Below are 19,187 nucleotides of genomic sequence, written 5' to 3'. Positions count from 1 at the left end.
GACAGAGAATGTTTTTTTTCAGAAGGGGTTTCGAAAGGGGGAAACAGAAGACAAGATGAGCACTGGTGGTGATGTCCCACAACAACAACAACTTGCATTTATATCGCACCTTTAACGTTGTAAAACGTCCCATGGCACTTCACAGGAGTGTTAACAAACAAAGTTTGACACCGAGCTACATAAGGAGATTTTAGGACAGGTGACCAAAAGCTTGATCAAAGAGGTAGGTTTTAAGAAGCGTCTTAAAGAAGGGGAGAGAGAGGTAGAGAGGTTTAGGGAGGGAATTCCAGGGCATAGGGCCTAGGCAGCTGAAGGCACGGCCACCAGTGGTGGAGCGATGAAAATCGGGGATGCGCAAGAAGTACTGGATGAGCTCAAGTTTACAGAGGGTGCAAGGTGGGAGACCGGCCAAGACAGCATTGGAATAGTCGAGTCGTGGGTAACAAAGGCATGGATGAGGGTTTCAGCAGCACATGAGCTGAGGCAGGTTGGAGACAGGCGACATTACAGATGTGGATGTATGCAGTCTTGATGATGGAGCGGATATGGGTTCGGAAGCTTAGGTCAGGGTCAAACAGGACACCAAGGTTGTGAACGGTCTGGTTCCGCCTCAGACTGTAGCCAGGGAGAGGGACTGAGTCAGAGGCTAGGGAACGGAGTTTGTGGTGGGGACTAAAGACAATGGTTCTGTCTTCCCAATATTTAGTTGAAGGAAATTTCTGCTCATCCATGTCGGACAAACAGTGTGACAAATCAGAGGCAGTAGAGGGGTCAAGAGAGGTGGTGGTGAGGTAGAGCTGGGTATCATCGGTGTACATGTGGAATCTGACGTTGTGTTTTCAGATGATGTCGCCAAGGAGCAGCATGTACATGAGAAACAGGAAGGGGCCAATGATAGATCCTTGGGGGACTCCAGAGGTAACAGTGCAGGAGTGGGAAGAGAAACCATTGTAAGTGATTCTCTGGCTATGACTGGATAGATAGGGATGGAACCAGGTGAAGGCAGTCCCACCCAGCTGGATGATGGAGGAGTGGCATTGGAGGAGGATGGTGTAGTCAACTGTGTCAAAGGCTGCAGACAGGTCAAGAAGGACGAGTAGAGATAGTTTACCACGGTCACAGTCACATAGGAGATCATTTGTAACTTCGATAAGGCCATTTCAGTGCTGAGGCGGGGCAGAAACCTGATCGCCTGGGTTCAATCATGGAGTTGCGGGAAAGATGGGCACGGATTTGGGAGACCACAATACATTCAAGGACTTTGGAAAGGAAAGGGAGGTTGGAGATCATAAACAAGAACCCTTACAGACTTGAGGAGGCTGTTGCAGACATCAAAAAGACCACTGAGAATCTGGGGACAGCAAAAGCTAGTGAACAGACTGAACTGCTGGCTTGTGGCACAATCCTCACAGTGGTACGCTGCCAAGAATTGTTCCAATCATCTCGTTACAGACAGTGATTGAGCAGCAGCAACCTCAGATAGAGCTGAGTGATGCAATGACTTATAGAACAGAAAATAACAGCAGCGATGTAATTTCTATGATTCTACAAATGGGGAAAGAGAATAGAAATGGGATTAGAGTGGACAACTCCAGTTGGAAGCTAACACTAGTACAGGCACAATGGGTCAAATAGCTTCTGTGCACAAGACAGCACATACTGTACCTACATAATCCATCTTCTCTTTTTACAGCAATGAGCACAGGGTACACGAAACTGTTCCTCATATCAGGAAGCCGGTCCCTCACATCAAAATCTCATAATAAAAGGATGGCAACTCAAATTGGGAAGATATGGTCTCATATCAGAGCACACTGCATCACCATTATCACTTGAAGCACTCAAAATTGGATGAATATTTGAGGCAGAGGAAGATATAGGACTAAAAGGGAGTAAGCGGGACTATGAGATTAGTTTTAGCAAAGAGCCGGCACAGATACAATGGGCTGAAGGCCTTCTTCTGTGCTGGAAACTTCCAAAGTTCTGTGCTTAATGAGTAGGTATGAGTGAGACACACTGGCCTTCTATTTTCCCTATTGGTTTGTTTAGTTTGACTGAAGCATTTTTATCCTAGGTCTAAACTATAGAGAAATGGAACCTAAAATTAAAACTATTATTAGTTGATCCAAGAAAAGAGCCACCCAAAGAGCAGAAAAATCCATTATTTTGTTGTCTACTTAAGAAATTAAATACCAGGGTATCAAGCACCTCTTCCTTGACAGTATCACTTATTGTGCCATAAAAATGTTGGCAAGTACAGTGGTTTACTTTTCAGTTGCCTGTCTCAACCTTGCTTATTCTCATAACCCACACACACATAACTCTGCAGTATCGTAAAGGGTGCAAACTCACCTTCAATTAAATTATCCGGTTGGTGCCGAACAGTCAAAGAGTCTTCCTGATAAAACAAAAGCAGAATAAAATGTACAACCAGAAGAATGGTACATGATGATGGATCTAAAAGTCTGGGAATTTTATTAAAGGGACGATTTTCGAGATGGCTGACCAGCGGGTGAGCCATCCTGCTGGTACCACCTTACAATCCAACAAGAAGTACCACATTTTACATTGGGAGTGTCCCAGCCTTTCATCTCTTTGGGCTGCGTAGATGCAAACTGTGGAGCTTTGTGCCCCACATATAAAGTTTAAATCAACAACAACTTGAATTTATACAGCACTTCAATGTAGTAAAACGTCCCAAGGCTCTCAATCAATATCCCTATTAACGGGCATATATCTCTCAAGCTGCTGATATTGATAGGTCAGGTGCTCTGATTTATGGTTGAATTTCAATGAGCCCGGATTTATGAATTCAAACGTGGGCTGGATTCTAAGGTTTGTATGTAGCCCACAAGCCATAGTTTCGCCACTTCTGTTTTATGTTAATATGTACAGTAATGTCTCACCATCTGACAGCTTGTTAAAATACCAGACCAGATTCTTTAGTTTAATCATGTTCAAAAACAAAGTATCTTAATCAGGTTTAGTCAATGTAGTTGTCAAGAAACGTTAGATAGCCCACCATAGATCTGATCTTCTTTCAAAGAGATTCAACCTTCCCGTAATGAAAAGGTATTGTGTCAACCCATGGAGAAGAGAATCACAGGTAGTCGTCCCATTCCATTCAACGCAAGGACTTGTTGTGAAATACATCTTTAATTCCAGCACGATGAAAGCTACTTGAGAGAAACGGTTTTGGAAAGTGTGCAGACAGCTCTGGGAGCTCCTCTAACACAGTGATTTCCTGAGCTGAGATACAAATGCTGGCAAAAACAGATGGAGGTCTAGGTAGTGCCCCACTCCAGCACTCGCCATATTGGGGGGTAATTTTAACCCACAAGAACGGGTGGGTTGCGGGCAGGTGGGAGGTTAAAATAACAACTTTTTGTAGCGGGACCACATCCTGGATGTGTGCGCACACCAGATACCAGGTCGTCCCGTCCCCACTTAAAACCGGCGGGTCGATACTTAAAGGGGAAACGTACCTTATTGAAATAGTTGAGGTACTTAAGTTTTTGTGTATTACAAAACTAAAATGAATTTAACCATACCTGTTTGGGTTTCCCATCGCTTCCGATTCACGTCAGGTGAAAGCAGGTGGGAAGGACCGGATCCATGAGGTGAGTGTCTTTATTGCACTGCTTCTGGGCCCGGAGGAGCAGGAGAGCTTCGTCCAGGCCCAACAAGATCATCTGACGGAAATAAGTATTAGTGAAAAAATAGTGCTGGAGAAATTAATGGGACTGAAAGCTGATAAATCCCTAGGGCATGATAATCTGTATCCCAGAGTACTGGAAATAGTGGATGCAATGGTTGTCATCTCCAAAATTCTAGTGATTATGGAATAGTTCCTGCAGATTGGAGGGAGGCAAATGTAACCCCACTATTTAAAAAAGGACGGAGAGAGAAAACAAGGAGCTACAGACCGGTTAGCCGAACATCAGTAGTAGGGAAAATGCTAGAGTCTATTATAAAGGATGTGATAACAGGACACTTAGAAAATATCAACGGGATTAGACAAGGTCAACATGGATTTATGAAAGGGAAATCATGTTTGACAAACTTACTGGAGTTTTTTGAGGATGTAACTGGTAGAATAGATAAGGGAGAACCAGTAGCTATGGTTTATTTGGATTTTCAGAAGGCCTTTGATAAAGTCCCATATGAGAGGATAGTGTGAAAAATTAAAGCACATGGGATTGGTGGTAATATACTGGCATGGATTGAAAATTGGTTAACAGACAGGAAACAGAGAGTAGGAATAAATGGGTCTTTTTTGGGGTGGCAGGCTGTGACTATTCGGGTACTGCAGGGATTAGTGCTTGGGCCCCAGCTATTCACAATATATATCAATGATTTGGATGAGGGAACCAAATGTAATTTTTCCAAGTTTGCTGGCGACTCAAAACTAGGTGGGATCATGAGTTGTGAGGAGGATGCAGAGAGGCTTCAAGGCGATTTAGACAATTTGAGTGAGTGGGCAAAAATACATGGCAGATGCAGAATAATGTGGATCAATGTGAAGTTATTCACTTCGAAAGGAAAAACAGAAAGGCAGAGTATTATTTAAATGGTGATAGATTGGGAAATGTTGATGTACAAAGGGACCTGGGTGTCTTTGTACACCAGTCACTGAAAGTAAACATGCAGGTGCAGCAAGCAGTTAGGAACGCAAATGGTTCGTTGGCCTTAATTGCAATAGGATTTGAGTACAGGAGCAAGGATGTCTTACTGCAGTTATACAGTGCCTTGGTGAGACCACACCTGGAGTAGTGTGTGCAGTTTTGGTCTCCTTACCTAAGAAAGGATATACTTGCCATAGAGGAAGTGCAGCGAAGGTTCACCAGACTGATTCCTGGGATGGCAGGACTGTCGTATGAGGAGAGATTGGGTCGACTTGGCCTGTATTCACTCGAGTTTAGATGAATGAGAGGGGATCTCATTGAAACATATAAAATTCTGACAGGGCTAGACAGACTAGATGCAGGGAGGATGTTTCCCCTGGCTGGGGGTCCAGAACGAGGGGTCACAGTCTCAGGATACTGGGTAGGACATTTAGGACTGAGATGAGAAGAAATTTCTTCACTCAGAGGGTGGTGGACCTGTGGAATTCTCTAGCACAGAAGTCTGTGGAGGTCAAGTCACTGAATATATTTAAGAAGGAGCTAAATAGATTTCTAGACACAATAGGCATCAAGGAGTATGGGGAGAGAGCAGGAATATGGTATTGAGATAGAGGATCAGCCACGATCATATTGAATGGCGGAGCAGGCTCGAAGGGCGAATGGTGCCTGTTGCTCCTATTTTCTATGTTCCTATGACATGACTCCACGATTGGCTGACACCACTCCCCCCGCCCCCCCCCCCCCCCGATGCTGGACCCCCATGATCCCCGATGCTGGCTGTACCCCCCCCCCACACCTATCCTGATGCTGGCTGGACACCCTGATCCCCGATGCTGGCTGAATCCCTCCCCCCACCGATCCCGATGCTGGCTGCACGTGGCCGATCCCGATGCTGGCTGAACCCCCCTCCCGATCCCAATGCTTGCTGGACCCCCTGATTCCGATGCTGGATCCCCCCCCGATATCGTCTCCGTCCCCCCACCTACCGCCCCCGCACCTCCGAGTTGTTCCAGAGCCTACGATCTCTCTCTCACTCCCGCCCCCCTCTCTGATTTGCGGCTCCTTTCCCTTCCGACAGGAAGCCAACCTGTCAATCTGGCTGCTTGGCGCGTGGGAAACCCGGAAGCACGAATACTCACCTTCAATTGAATTGCAATCGCAGATTGCGATGCACTCATCTGGCTTCCGGGTTCCCCACGCAAATATCTAGGGACAGGCTGGGTTCCCAGCTCCAAGTTAAAATCATGCCCAATATATTGGGTAAACCATCATTTGCAGTTCATTAACCTTGGTGTCAAAATAAGGGGAGTAACAGTTCCAGTGGGTCCAGGGAGATGACTGTCTCCCAAGGGGAGGGGAGATTTCTTCCACGTATTAGTTGTAGTGAAATTATAAGCCCATCTGTAAAAAATATATTTATGATTTCACCATACTGAACACACAGACTAATTCTGCTCCCATGGTCAGACAGTTTGGTAAATTCTCTGCACTGTGGCACTGAAACATACACTTCTATTATAGTCCTAAAGCTCCCCATTAGCTTTATTACAGTAATATCAACCCTAAACCACTAAAACAAAAAGCACAGCTTTAATTAAAAATAAAATCATTTTAATTCTGTTTACTCTGTCCATTGTTCTTTTTTTTACTTTAATCTTTTTCTAATAAGTCTAACCTAATTTGCCATTTCCATCTCATTTCTATCTCATTTCTTGATAGAAATAACTTTAAATGCTGTGCTTACCTTCTCCTGGCTCCTACCATGCCTACTGGAGGCAGGGGCAACTTTCAAAAAATTGTTTTTGGTTGATTAGAAGTTAACTCCAATTGCTAGACTTTTAGCCAGTCAGACCCTTAAGGGCTAATGCTGCGCTCCCAGCTTGTAGGGAGCATGGTTCAGAAACAGGGTTAACATAATTGTAGCTCCTATGCTCTGGCCCATGCCTCTTGTGAGTGTGGGGCACGGACTACCTCTCTACAATAGTGACAATAGGCCTGGCGACAGCAAATAAATCCAAGAGGTTGCCAGTGGCTGAGTATGCCTGTCCGTGGCATGCAATGGTTAAGAGCATCAAAATCAGGATCACACAGAGTGACAGGTTCAAACAGTTCTGACATCAGTTGGCTCCAAACCAGATTCAGATCCCAGGTGCCGGTTAACCAGGCGGGGCCTCTCGTAAATTTAGACAGAGTGGTTCCGACTGCCAAAAGGTGGGTGAGTAGTAAAGAAAATGGTGGCATGAAGTCTCAATGAGCTGGACGACAGCTTGTCTCTGGGTCTTGGCTCCAATGACAGAACCTGTCCCAGTTAGCACTGTAAATTAGACTTTTTTTTTGGATGAAGGAGTGCATTAGGGTTACTGATGCCTGGGCACGCTGCTTTACAAAGTACACCTCCTCAAACAATGTTACATCAATTTGGAGCTCTTTCAGTCATTCCCACATCTACCCCTCCGTCTGAATCCGTAGATCCTGTCTATGTGGTGGCTGTATAAATAAGGAAGAATTACATAGCTAGTGTGATCCTGATGTCACAATAGCAACAGTAACTGATCTCTTGTCAAGAAATGATTAATAAAATGAGTCATGCAAAAATAATTAGTAACTGCCACAAGTGTAGTTTGGATAACGACACTGAGTGGAAGATGGCATAACCCGGAAAACTTGAAACTCATATTAATGATGAATGAATGAATCATTATAGATTGACATATTTGCAAATTATCAAACTGGCAAATTGCTGGTTTATTTTCAATTATTTGACAGTTCCTATCCAATACAAGCAAATGGCACTAGGAAAGGAAAACTGATCTTAACTCAGATCAGATTGTAATTCAGTGAAACCTGTAAATTACAGGCATCTTAGGGACTGGCATTGGCTGCTCTTTTTTTTGCAGGTGTCCTTATTTTCAAAATGGTCATTGCAGGTACTGTAAAATGTTTCCGTAGAATGGGGAGTTCTTTACCCAGCATTCATAGCGGCAGAGAAACCGCTCTATCACTGTGATAGAGCCATGCAAGCATTCAATCCTAGAGATAGAGCAGGTTCTCTGCCACTATGCATGCTAGGTAAAGAGCTCCCCGTTCCACAAAATCTGTTTCTTTCACAAATCCTGCTGCTGCCTCGTGTTGACTGGCATACACTGACCTTACGAGAATTTGGTGGCAGAAAGGAAGCAAGCTGCAAAGAGTAGCACTAGTTATCCTGACTCAGTGAAAATTCCAGATACAATGGCTTTGCAACAGGCTGTGTCCCGTGTTTTAAGTTGTAAAAGGGCTTAGTGCATCGAAGGCTGTCCGTCGTTCAGAATTTGCAAGTGTCTGTGGTTTCAGAATGAATCTTGTATATTTTACCATGTAAGTTATTTTGGTGTCTCAATAAATGTCCATTTTTTGCAGGTGTCCGTTTTTTTGGGAACATCCATTTATAAAGGTCTCACTGTACATCCCCGTGACAGCTCTACCTTCACTCAGATCAGTACCATCCCTATCCGAGAACCCTATTTCCTGCACTACTCTCCCATGCCAAAAGCAATCATAGATCAAAAATTTAAAAACATCTGAGGCTGACACCCCCCCAGGAATCTCGCTTCTCTGTTTTTGACCTTCCTTTTTAACCAACCATCTAAATGCTATCGTTACTCACTTGCAATTCGAACAGATGGCACTGCTCTGTGTATTTGAAGATAATTAATTACCAATCCACGATAATCTGCACTGCCTGTCAAAAACTGAGATGAAGTTATTAAAGGGCAGAGTTCAGTCTGTGCCGGGAAACAGATGCAGGGGTGATCTTCCACCTGGTGTTAATTTTATACCAACCTCCTGCCATGTAGAAAATGGAATTCTAGGTGTTAAGTTTCATTCGGGTGGTCCTTATGCAGGTTCACCATTTTCTGTTAGTAGATTCAAGTATACATGCCAACTGCCCAGACAGTAACCCCTGCTGTGTGCATATCAGACATAGACTGGATCTGGATCAGCTGACGGGCTTCTACCGACACTCACATGTGAATAATAGCCACTTGGGTGAGGCACTGGAGAGAAACGGTCACCTGTGGAACCTCTTATCACTTTTCTTATTCTGCGTCATTTTCTCCAGCCGTATCGGATTCTGGGTACACATAAGTTATGTCTCCATCTTTATGTCTCACAGAGAATTATACTTTCAAGGTATTTCTAAAAACTAGGAAGAGGCATCGAGAGAGACAAAGAGTGAGCCAGAAATCCAGCAGAAAACGTTTGAAAGAAAAACACTATCAAAAAGGTGCAGCAGCAGATTGAAGAACATGGGGTGTTTCAGATTCAACCTACAAAGCAAAACCTAATGCTAAACTCATTAATAAACATTTAAGTTCAATAGCTGTGCATTGGATATACATTATATAAAACGGTCTTATTTATTAACCTGCCTCCAAGGAAAGAATTAATTTAAAAGAACCAGGGCAAGGTCAACAAGGCCAGGTGGAAAATTCTAAGTGTTGTATGTGGTCTTGGCATTTTTCCAAGTCATTCTACCTAATTCCCACCAAAGTTACAGCAGGAATCCAGCAGAACAGACCAGGAAAATTGTTTCCTATTTACTTTCTCGCAACCAGTCAAAAAACATTTAACTTCGCTGATTGTGAGCAGATCCCTTCTTTCTAAAATCCTTTCAGTGGAGATATAGGACGTAAAATTCAACTTTCATACAACACAAATTAACTGCTTAACTTCAGCTTCTGTAGTGTTGATGTTTTCCAGTTATACCTCAACAGCAAAATTGGAATGTACTTGAGAAATTCACATCGGTGTCACTGGCATTTATATTAGATTGCACAAGGACATCATTGAAATGGATTCAAATTTCAGAAGCCTCCAAGTTGGACTCAGCTAGAAAGACCAAACACTTTAAAGAATCTCACACCTTATACAACACAGTAGGTACCAGGCAATGAATTTTGCATATTGCTCTGTATATTACTGCAATCAGGGTGCAGTTTTACACTTACTTAGTACTTTGCTGACATAGCACTAGGAAGAAAAATGTGCTTCATTCACTGGCAGAGCTCGAGCAGAGCTGCAAATCGACTCAAGTTTTTAACTCTGAATGAAAGAGATTCTGGGACATAAGCAGAGGATTTCTTTTGTTAACAGTTACTGAAAACTGGACTCCTACTGTCCTGTTTCATCTCCCATTTTAAAAAGTAGTCCGCTGAAGAAATCAGACTGTCGGGCTGAAAACTGGATTGGATTAGGTGGCAGCCCTAATGCTGGCCAGTACCAACAGGGCAGACTCTCTAATGGTTGAGGACATTAGATGATGAAAAATATATATAAAAATGAAGAAAAACACAAGCACACCTCCTGCCATTAAAGAAATTGGAGGAGCCCACAGGCTAATTTTTTCACCTTCACTAGACAGAACAAATTTGCAGAAATTTCAGCTGAATCGTATTTGTCTCTCGTACATTAATACTTATGAAGCGTTACTTTAGAACCCTCCCATTTTAAGAAGTCAGAAACGTTTCTAACATGATCTAGTTGATGATGCCCGAGTGTTCATTCTTTCGGTTCCACCTTTCTCAGGCTACAATGCCCCATTTAGCTGTGACTCATCAGTGAAAGTAAGGGTGAAGTTCTCAGAATCTTAATGTTGCTGACATTCAAATGTGTACCATTTGTTCTTGAAACCTGTTCTGCTAAATTAGTGCTCACACTGTGTTTGGAGAGCAGTCATAATTTTGCCAGCCCCAGTTAATAATGGTTAAATTACTGACTGCAGGTTTACTTCTTTATTCATTGAAAGAATGGGGGAGAATTTCCTGCCACTGCAAATTGGGCATGGGGGCCAGGAAATAGTACTATTAGCAATCTCACTTAATCCCCATTCAGAATTCCAGGCAGGCCTTCTATGCCAACACATAGAACTCTCGCATAAAACATGCAGAAATTCATTATACATGTAAAGCATGAAATAAAGCAATTTAGGGTAAATTTTCTGATTACATGTCTGTTGCATCCCCAAATGTGTCCCCGGCAGTGAGGCTCCGCACCTGGAGCAGCAATTCAAAAATGGCCCTTTTATATTGAAGTCCTAATTTCCTGATCTTCAGTTGGAAGTCCCACCCAGCATTATTTCTACTCATTCCAAATGGGATGTTTAAGATAAACTGAATGAAGAAGTGATCTCTTAGAGGCGTTTCTTGTGCGAACAAAGTGCCCCAAGTGCAGTGTTTAGTGCTCAAAGCAGTACACAATGAAAGAAGGCATCCTGTAAGATCAGCTGGTGCCAGCAGCAGGCTGCCTACACTTGCCAAATGGCACCAACTGTATTTGCAGACGCTAGCACACCAGCCTGCCAGTGAAACAGGGGAACTGCCTCTGTAGTTATTGGGTCAGCATAGAGGCAATTGCAGAGCTGTGCTATCTGCGGCAAAGACACTTGCAGACAACTTCCACTAGAGGGACAGCAATGTTCGTAGTAGAAACACTCACCACCACCCTCAACTGCTGTGCCTCTTCCACCTTCCAGGCTACCATTGGGACCATCTGCATTAGCAGCCAATTTGCTGCTCGCAGATATGTCAACCAAGTAATGATACATTGTTAAGCTGGGCCTTAACTTATAGTTCTTTTCCCAACGGATAGAAACAGTCGTAAGGCACAGCTGCCCCCAACTTGATTGCACTGGAGTTGCTTGATGGGGTCATTTATGGCACCCAGATATATCCATGTGGCCTTATACCCGCATCGTTACCTCTCGAGTCCCCCAAGGATCTATCCTTGGCCCCCTCCTATTTCTTATCTACATGCTGCTCCTCGGCGACTTCATCCAAAAACACGTCAGATTCTATATGTACGCAGACTTCACCCACCACCACCTCCCTTGACCCCTCCACTGTCTCTGATTTGTCACACTGTTTGTCCAAAGTCCAGTACTGGATAAGCAAAAATTTCCTCCAACTAAATATTGGGGAGACCAAAGCCATTGTCTTTGGTCCCTGCCACAAATTTTGTTCCCTAGCTACCGACTCCATCCCTCTCCCTGGTCACTGTCTGAGGCTGAACCAGACCGTTCACAACCTTGGCGTCCTATTTGACCGTGAGATTAACTTCTGACCACATATCCACTCCATCACCAAGACCGCCTACTTCCACCTTCATAACATCGCCTGTCTCCACCCCTGCCTCAGCTCATCTGCAGCTGAAACCCTCATCCATGCCTTTGTTACCTCCAGACTCGACTGTTCCAATGCTCCCATGCCGGCCTCCCATCTTCCACCCTCTATAAACTTGAGCTCATCCAAAACTCTGCTGCCCGTATCCGAACTCGCACCAAGTCCCGTTCACCCATCACCCCTGTGCTCGCTGACCTACATTGGCTCCCGGTCTGGGAACACCCCGATTTTAAAATTCTCATCCTTGCTTTCAAATCCCTCCATGGCCTTGCCCCTCCCTATCTCTGTAGCCTCCTCTAGTCCTACAACCCTCTAAGATCTCTGCGCTCCTCAAATTCTTGCCTCTTGCGCAACACCGATTTTAATCGCTCCACCATTGGCGGCCATACTTTCAGTTGCATAGGCCCTAAGCTCTGAAATTCCCCCCCAAACCTCTCTGCTTCTATACCTCTCTCTCCTACTTTAAGACGCTCCTTGAAACCTACTTCTTTGGCCAAGCTTTTGGTCACCTATCTTAATATCTCCTTTTGTGGCTCAGTGTCAAATTTTATTTGATAATGCTCCTGTGAAGCGCCTTGGGATGTTTTACTATGTTAAAGGCACTGTGTAAATGCAAGTTGCTGTTTTTTTGTTATTGTTGTTGTTGTCATTGGACACAGTGCAGTGGCCCATGTGATAAGAAAGGTTTTCCACTCCATCAGTGGGGCTCGAACTCTCAACCTTCTGAATCAGGTAAGACTGCTAACACCGAGCCATGGCTGACACGATGCTTTTCAGCAGCTATCATGCTTAGCCTCAGAGATTTCTCATCAATATATGCCAGACATCTGCCTTCAACGTGGTAGTGGGACCTACACAAGACAGCTTGCAGCGTGAGAGTCTCTTGTGACAACGCTCACAGGAGGTATGTAGAGCACGACTGTGATGTTTAGTTGCTAACATATAAACACACAAAATTGACAGGCAGGAAAAGACTGGACTGGTCCAACAAGCCTGCATCATGACTAAGCGCTCCCCCCACCCTCATGCTTATACCTCTCTTCTGTTGGAGCCCTTCCTTCTCCATGGGCACGCCACTGGTGTGTTCATCATTTGGGTATTCACATGTAAAGTCCTTCTTTGGGCATGACAACAATTGCCCATCATCGAGGAATGGAAACCTTAACATTTGATATGCGTCATCTTGTCTCTACATGATCACACTCAAGATCCTGGAGCTCACTAATGGCATAACATTTATGCTGATTCAACAAAGGCTTACAATTACGAACCGCTCCTTGTGTTTAAGAGTCTCAGAGTGCTTTACAGAGGAGATGAGATTGAGCAAGAAGTAAAACAATTGATGGCACAAGGAGAGAGACCAATGGGAGGTTTTTTTTTAAAGGAGCTTTTGAAAGCAAAAGTCAAAAGGGTTTTGAAGAGTTTTCCATGCAGTGGTGGCTTGATGGCTGAAGAATTAGCCTGCAGTGGTGGAACAGAGAGGGTGGTGGGAGGAACAAGTAATAGTCATTGAATCATAGATTGTTCCAGCACAGAATCAGGCCATTCAGTCCATCAAGTCTACGTTGATGTTTTTCTCTGTGAGCTACCTAGTGCCCTGAAAGGTAAAAGTTTCACTTGTGCAATTATGCAATCATGGTCAACAAATGAGGTAAGATACAGTAGCAAGCTAAAAGAATAGCTTTACACAAATGCAAAGAAAAACTTACAATTCCAAATCCCCTTCTTGAAAAATTCTGGATTCTACTAATAGAAACTTACTTTATTAGGATCTGATGTACTACCATGCTGAACTTTAGTACCATGGGACGTGATTGAAATCTGACCAGCTGATTTTATGGATTCGGACTGTGTTTCCTGCAAAGGTACAAAATGGCATCTGTTCAATAAAGGCTATGTTTGATGGAGAGACTTATGTCTTGAATTTATTGGGTAAAAATATCAGCCTTACATTGACATTATGCAAATTTAACTTAAACGAAAGGCAGTTCAATGCATCTAGAACAATAATCTTCATATTTTTTGGACTTCCTTCATCCTTTTCTAAACTCAGACCAAACCAATCTCTATCTACTTATCTATAATCTTACATAAGTGTACATTTCCAGTCATGTAACATTTACTTCATGTAACATTTTACTTTCACATCTGTTTTTGTCACATTATTTCTGTCATGCCTCTCTACTATGATTAAATTAGTCACAAGTCAATCACCCTTCCCATTGCTCATGCAGAGTCAAGACCAAGTCCCGCCATGAAGCATTGTTAGAGGACAAGGGATAATTAGACGATGGCCAGGGGAAGACTGTGATGCTGGAGGCTAGAAGAGATAAGAGCGGTAAGGTAGTGCCATATTGGGGCGAGGAGGAAGGTAGAACAGGGTTAGAGGGTGAAGGAGGGAAGGTAGGGGAATGTTGAAGACCCATGGAAGGGAAAGGGGGAAGGTAAAGCACAAGAGACTATTGGAGAGACAGAGGCTCAGGAAGGGAGGAAAGGGAGAGAACTGATGGTCACCGGAGAACATTAATGTGGCTGGAGTTCAGAGGAAGGTCCACACTGCTGGAAACTGTGATTCAAGTATGGTACCCATGGCTGAAGCAGATCTGCGGGGAAAATTAAGGGTAGGGATGGGAGAGGAGGGAGGTACAGCAGAGGGAGATGAGAAGGAGGGGCGGAATAAAGGGGTGAAGGGAAGAAGGGGGAATGGAGGAGGAGGAGGCAAGAGGAAGGGGATGGGGAGGGAGGGCAGAGAAGAGACGTAGAGGGGAAATAGGGATGGTGGGTAAGAGGGGAAGGAGGTGAAAAAGGAAGGGGAGGAGAGCAGGGGATAGAGGAGAAAGTAGGGAGGGGAGGATGGGAAGGGGAATATTTTGAAAATAGTGAAAATTCATTATTTAAAGATAGTGATTTAAAATGTAAGTAAAATGATTTTTTTTTAAGATGACACTTTGAGTGTTTAAGGAGGGCAGGCAGCACAGAGGGGTCCAAAGGCCCAATGGGGTTGAGAGAGAGTGCGGATGGGCCAGGAGGCTGGGATTGGATTTTTTTTTAAAAAGGTGATCAATTAAAAAAAATGGAGAAAAACATATTATTAAAAGAGCAGGAAAACAAAAATAATGCAATCAGGTCGCTAAGGGTGTGGTGGCCTAATTAGGTTGTGAAAGGAAGTTGGGAATGGAGTCAAGACGGCAGGGCCAAACTGGAGATCAAAGATCAGTGTTTTTAAAAAAGTACATTTGTTTTATTATTTGTTCTTGGGCTATGACACTGGCAAAGCCGCATGGATTGGCCCTTCCTAATTGTCCTGGGAAGATGATGGTGGGCCTTCTCCTTGAACCGCTACAGTCCTTGTGCTGATGGTGTTCCCACAATGGTGTTATTCCAGGATACTGACCTAGTGATAATGAAGGAATGGCGATATATGTCCAAGTCAGGATGATGTGTGATTTGGCAGGAAATGTTCCCACAATATTACTGCTCTTGTCCTTCTTGGTGGTAGAGGTCACAGAGGAGGGTTGTGCTGTTGAAGTAACCTTGGTTAATTGCTCTAGTGCATCCTGTAACTTGTACATATTACAGGAGCGCACACGAGTAGGGGAGGGGCTAGATATTGAGTCCAGAGGCACTGATCTAGCAAACTGCTCTGGATGCTGTCGAGTTTCTTGAAGGCTGTTGCAGATGTACCTGTCCAGGCGAATGGTGACTATCACACACCTGACTTCAGTCTTGTAAATGGTAGATAGGCTTTAAGGAGTCCCAGGAAGTGAACGACTCATCACAGGGTATCCAGCCTCTACCCTGCTCTTGTATCCACTGTGTTGATATGGCTGGTCCAGTTAAGCCTCTGGTTAATGATGACTCCCAAGATTTTGATGGTGGGAGACACGCTGATGGTGATGACGTTGAAGGTCAAGGAGAGATGGGTGGGTTTTTTCATGTTCAAGATGGTCATTACCTGACACTTATGTAGTGCAAACGTTACCTGCCACTTTTCAGCCCAAGTCTGAATGTTATCTAGGTCCTGCTGTCGGCTGGCATGAGCCACTTCATTATCAGAGGAGTTGTGAATGAAGCTGAATACTGTGGAATTATCAGCAAAGAGTCCCATTCCTGATGTTATGATGGAGGAAGGTCATTGGTGAAGCAACCGAAGACGGTTGGCTGAGGACTTCACCAAGGAACTCCTGAGACTATGACCTTTAGTTCTAGACTCTCCAGCCAGGGGAAACAGCCTCACAGCATCTACCCTGTCAAGCCCTCAAAGAATCTTATATGTTTCAATGAGGTCACCTTTCATTCTTCTAAACTCCAGAAAGTATAGGCCCATTCTACTCAATCTCTCCTCTTAGGACAACCCTCTCATCCCAGGAATCAATCTGGTGAACCTTCATTGCACTGCCTCTAAGGCAAGTATATCATTTCTTAGGTAAGGAGACCAAAACTGTACACAGTACTCCAGGTGTGGTCTCAACAAAGCCCTGCACATTTGCAACAAGACTTCCTTACTCTTATGTTCCAACCCCCTTGCAATAAAGGCCAACATACCATTTGCCTTCTTAATTGCCTGCTGTACCTGCATGTTAACTTTCTGTGTTTCCTGTACAAGGACACCCAAATCTCTCTGAACACCAACATTTAAAAAATATTCTGTTTTTCCATTCTTCCTACCAAAGTGAATAACCTCACATTTCCCCACATTATACTCCATCTGCCACCTTCTGCCCACTCACTTAACCTGTCTATACCTCTTTGCAGACACTTTTGTGTCCTCCGCACAGCTTACTTTCCTACCTAGCTTTGTATCATCAGCAAACTTGGATACATTACACTCGATCCCCTGATTTAAGTCATCAACATAGATTGTAAATAGCTGAGGCCCAAGCACTGATCCTTGCGGCACCCCACAAGTAAAAGCCTGCCAAACTGAAATGACCCGTTTATTCCTACTCTCTGTTTTCTGTCCATTAACCAATCCTCTATCCATGCTAATATATTACCGCCAACCCCATGAGCCCTTATCTTGTGTAACAATCTTTTGTGTGGCACCTTATCGAATGCCTTTTGAAAGTCCAATTACACTACATCTACCGGTTCCCCCTTATCTACTCTGCTAGTTACATCCTTGAAAAACTCTCATAAAATCATGTTGACTCTGCCTAATCATATTATGATTTTCTAAGTGCCTCGTTACCATGTCCATAATAATAGATTACAGCATTTTCCCGACTACTGTGACAGGTTAATTGGCCTGTAGTTCCATGTTTTCTCTCTCCCCCCTTTCTTGAATAGTGGGGTTACATTTACTACTTTCCAATCCACTGGGACTGTTCTAGAATCTATAGAATTTTGGAAGATCACAATCAATGCATCCACTATCTCTGCAGCTACCTCTTATAGAACCTTAGGATGTAGACCATCAGGTCCACGGGATTTGTCGGCTTTTAGTCTGATTGATTTCTCCGGTATTTTCTCTTTACTAATATTAGTTACTTTAAGTTTCTCACTCTCATTAGACCCTTGGTACCCTGCTATTTCTGGTATGTTTTTTGGATCTTCTACTGTGAAGACAGATACAAGATATTTGTTTAACGTCTCTGCCACTTCCTTATTCCCCATTATAATTTCTCCTGTCTCAGCCTGTAAGGGACCCACATTTACTTTCGCTACTCTCTTTCTTTTTACATACTTGTAGAAGCTCTTACAATCTGTTTTTCATTCTTGCAAACAAGCACCAGCCTGGAGGCATCCACTGGTGAGGAACGAGAGGGCAGTGCATTGGGTGAGAGCGCGAGTAAACAGAAGCAGCCAGAGGGTGCAAGATGTTGCTGAGCGAAGGGTCAGATGACACCACCTCTCAACTGAAGAGCCCTGAGTATCTCCTCATGGGTTTGGCTTTTAAAAGAAGGATGTTTGCAGAGCATCTGTCATATGTGCAGGCACCTGAGCCATGTCAATCAATGGGCTGCAAATGGGGGAATCTACCACCCATTCTTAAAGGAGCATGGTGGATGGCTTTGCAGCACTGCAGCCCACCCTTCACTGTGAGATAGCTGCTGGGATATCTGTAGTGGAGGCATTCAAGGGCAGTCTGTGCTTTGTCAATGGTTGCTCGTACCTCCGTCGTACATATCTGTCATTCCAAACCGGAAAGGGTTGTTCTCTCTCCTTGCCTTCAAGGGGCTGGTGCTGGGACACAGACAAGTATTTCACAGGAATTCACTGATCTGATTGGTACCATGAGATTTGTTTTCCTGCAGGTGAATGGCCAGTTTCCACTACTAGCAGCATGGCAGGAGTGAGCACGGATGCTGCTGCTCTCTCTTAGGTTTACAGCACGACCAGCTGACTCCAATGCCGGCTGAGTGGATCCCAGAGACACTGATTGGATAGCTGTGTTGCGCACTGCCCGTGCAGCAATGAGGTCAACAGGCTTGCCAGAACCGCCTGTGCATGGAAAGGAACGAGTTGCTGCTAGTTGTGCACCACTTATCAATTTTCTATTGGATGGACTATGGAGCCCGTTTTGCCTAATATGACCTGAGAGGCTGAGACAAATATCATGGTCATGGCAATCTGCTATGGTAAAGGCCCACGAGCACTTGACACAGTGCTTAAAACTGATGTGGATGGAGGCCATCATTGAAATGTTTTAGATGAACAATTCTGAAGTGTACCATTTGTGAAGAAACTGATTTGTGCCTGATGACTTCAGTATGGGAGATGCAGAAAAAAAACTTTTCTTCCAAGCCAGAAATTTTCAGGTAGGAATTAAATTATTTGGTAGCAAACACAGTACTGATAAACTGTGACTAGTCTTTTTATTTTGCTGTGGGAGACAACAGAGAAGATCTGCTGGCATTCCAAAATAAGATCTTGTCAACAAGATGACTTCAATACCCTGGTCACAAATTTCTCAAAGAGCTATTGTTCCAGTTGGCATGCACAGACTGACCAAAGGAAGATTCCTACCACTAGACTGTCAAGCTTTAAAAAAAAATTGTCATCCTAAAATATTGACAAATAATAAACTTAAACAGCTCTTTTTGATACATATTAATGACCTGGATTTGGATATAGAGGGCATAATTTCAAAGTTTGCAGATGACACGAAACCCGGAAATGTAGTAAACAATGTGGAAGATAGTAACAGACTTCAGAAGGACATAGACAGACTGGTGAAATGGGCAGACACATAGCAGATGAAATTTAATACAGTGAAGTGTGAAGTCATGCATTTTGGTAGGAAGAATGAGGAGAGGCAATAAAACTAAACGGCACAATTTAAAGGGGGTGCAAGAACAGAGAGAGCTGGGGGTGCACACACACAAATTTTTGAAGGTGCCAGGACAAGTTGAGAAGGCTGTTAAAAAAGCATATGGGATCCTGGGCTTTATTAATAGAC

At 43.8% G+C, this 19,187-nt stretch overlaps 1 protein-coding gene across 3 annotated transcripts in view; it reads right to left on the bottom strand.

Moving 5' to 3' along the window:
- Positions 1–19,187, bottom strand: part of adgb (androglobin) — a 225,624-nt gene that overhangs the window by 98,851 nt on the left and 107,586 nt on the right. For all 3 annotated transcript variants that reach the window (XM_067989325.1, XM_067989323.1, XM_067989324.1), the window contains 2 exons: positions 13,547–13,642; positions 2,353–2,398 (listed from right to left, as the gene is read on the bottom strand). In XM_067989325.1, coding sequence (XP_067845426.1) covers positions 2,353–2,398; positions 13,547–13,642 — 142 coding nt within the window. The remainder of the gene's footprint in view (positions 1–2,352; positions 2,399–13,546; positions 13,643–19,187) is intronic.

This window comes from Heptranchias perlo, chromosome 8 (assembly GCF_035084215.1).
Source record: "Heptranchias perlo isolate sHepPer1 chromosome 8, sHepPer1.hap1, whole genome shotgun sequence".
Lineage (NCBI taxonomy): Eukaryota > Metazoa > Chordata > Chondrichthyes > Hexanchiformes > Hexanchidae > Heptranchias > Heptranchias perlo.
This window is presented reverse-complemented; position numbering and strand designations above follow the sequence as displayed.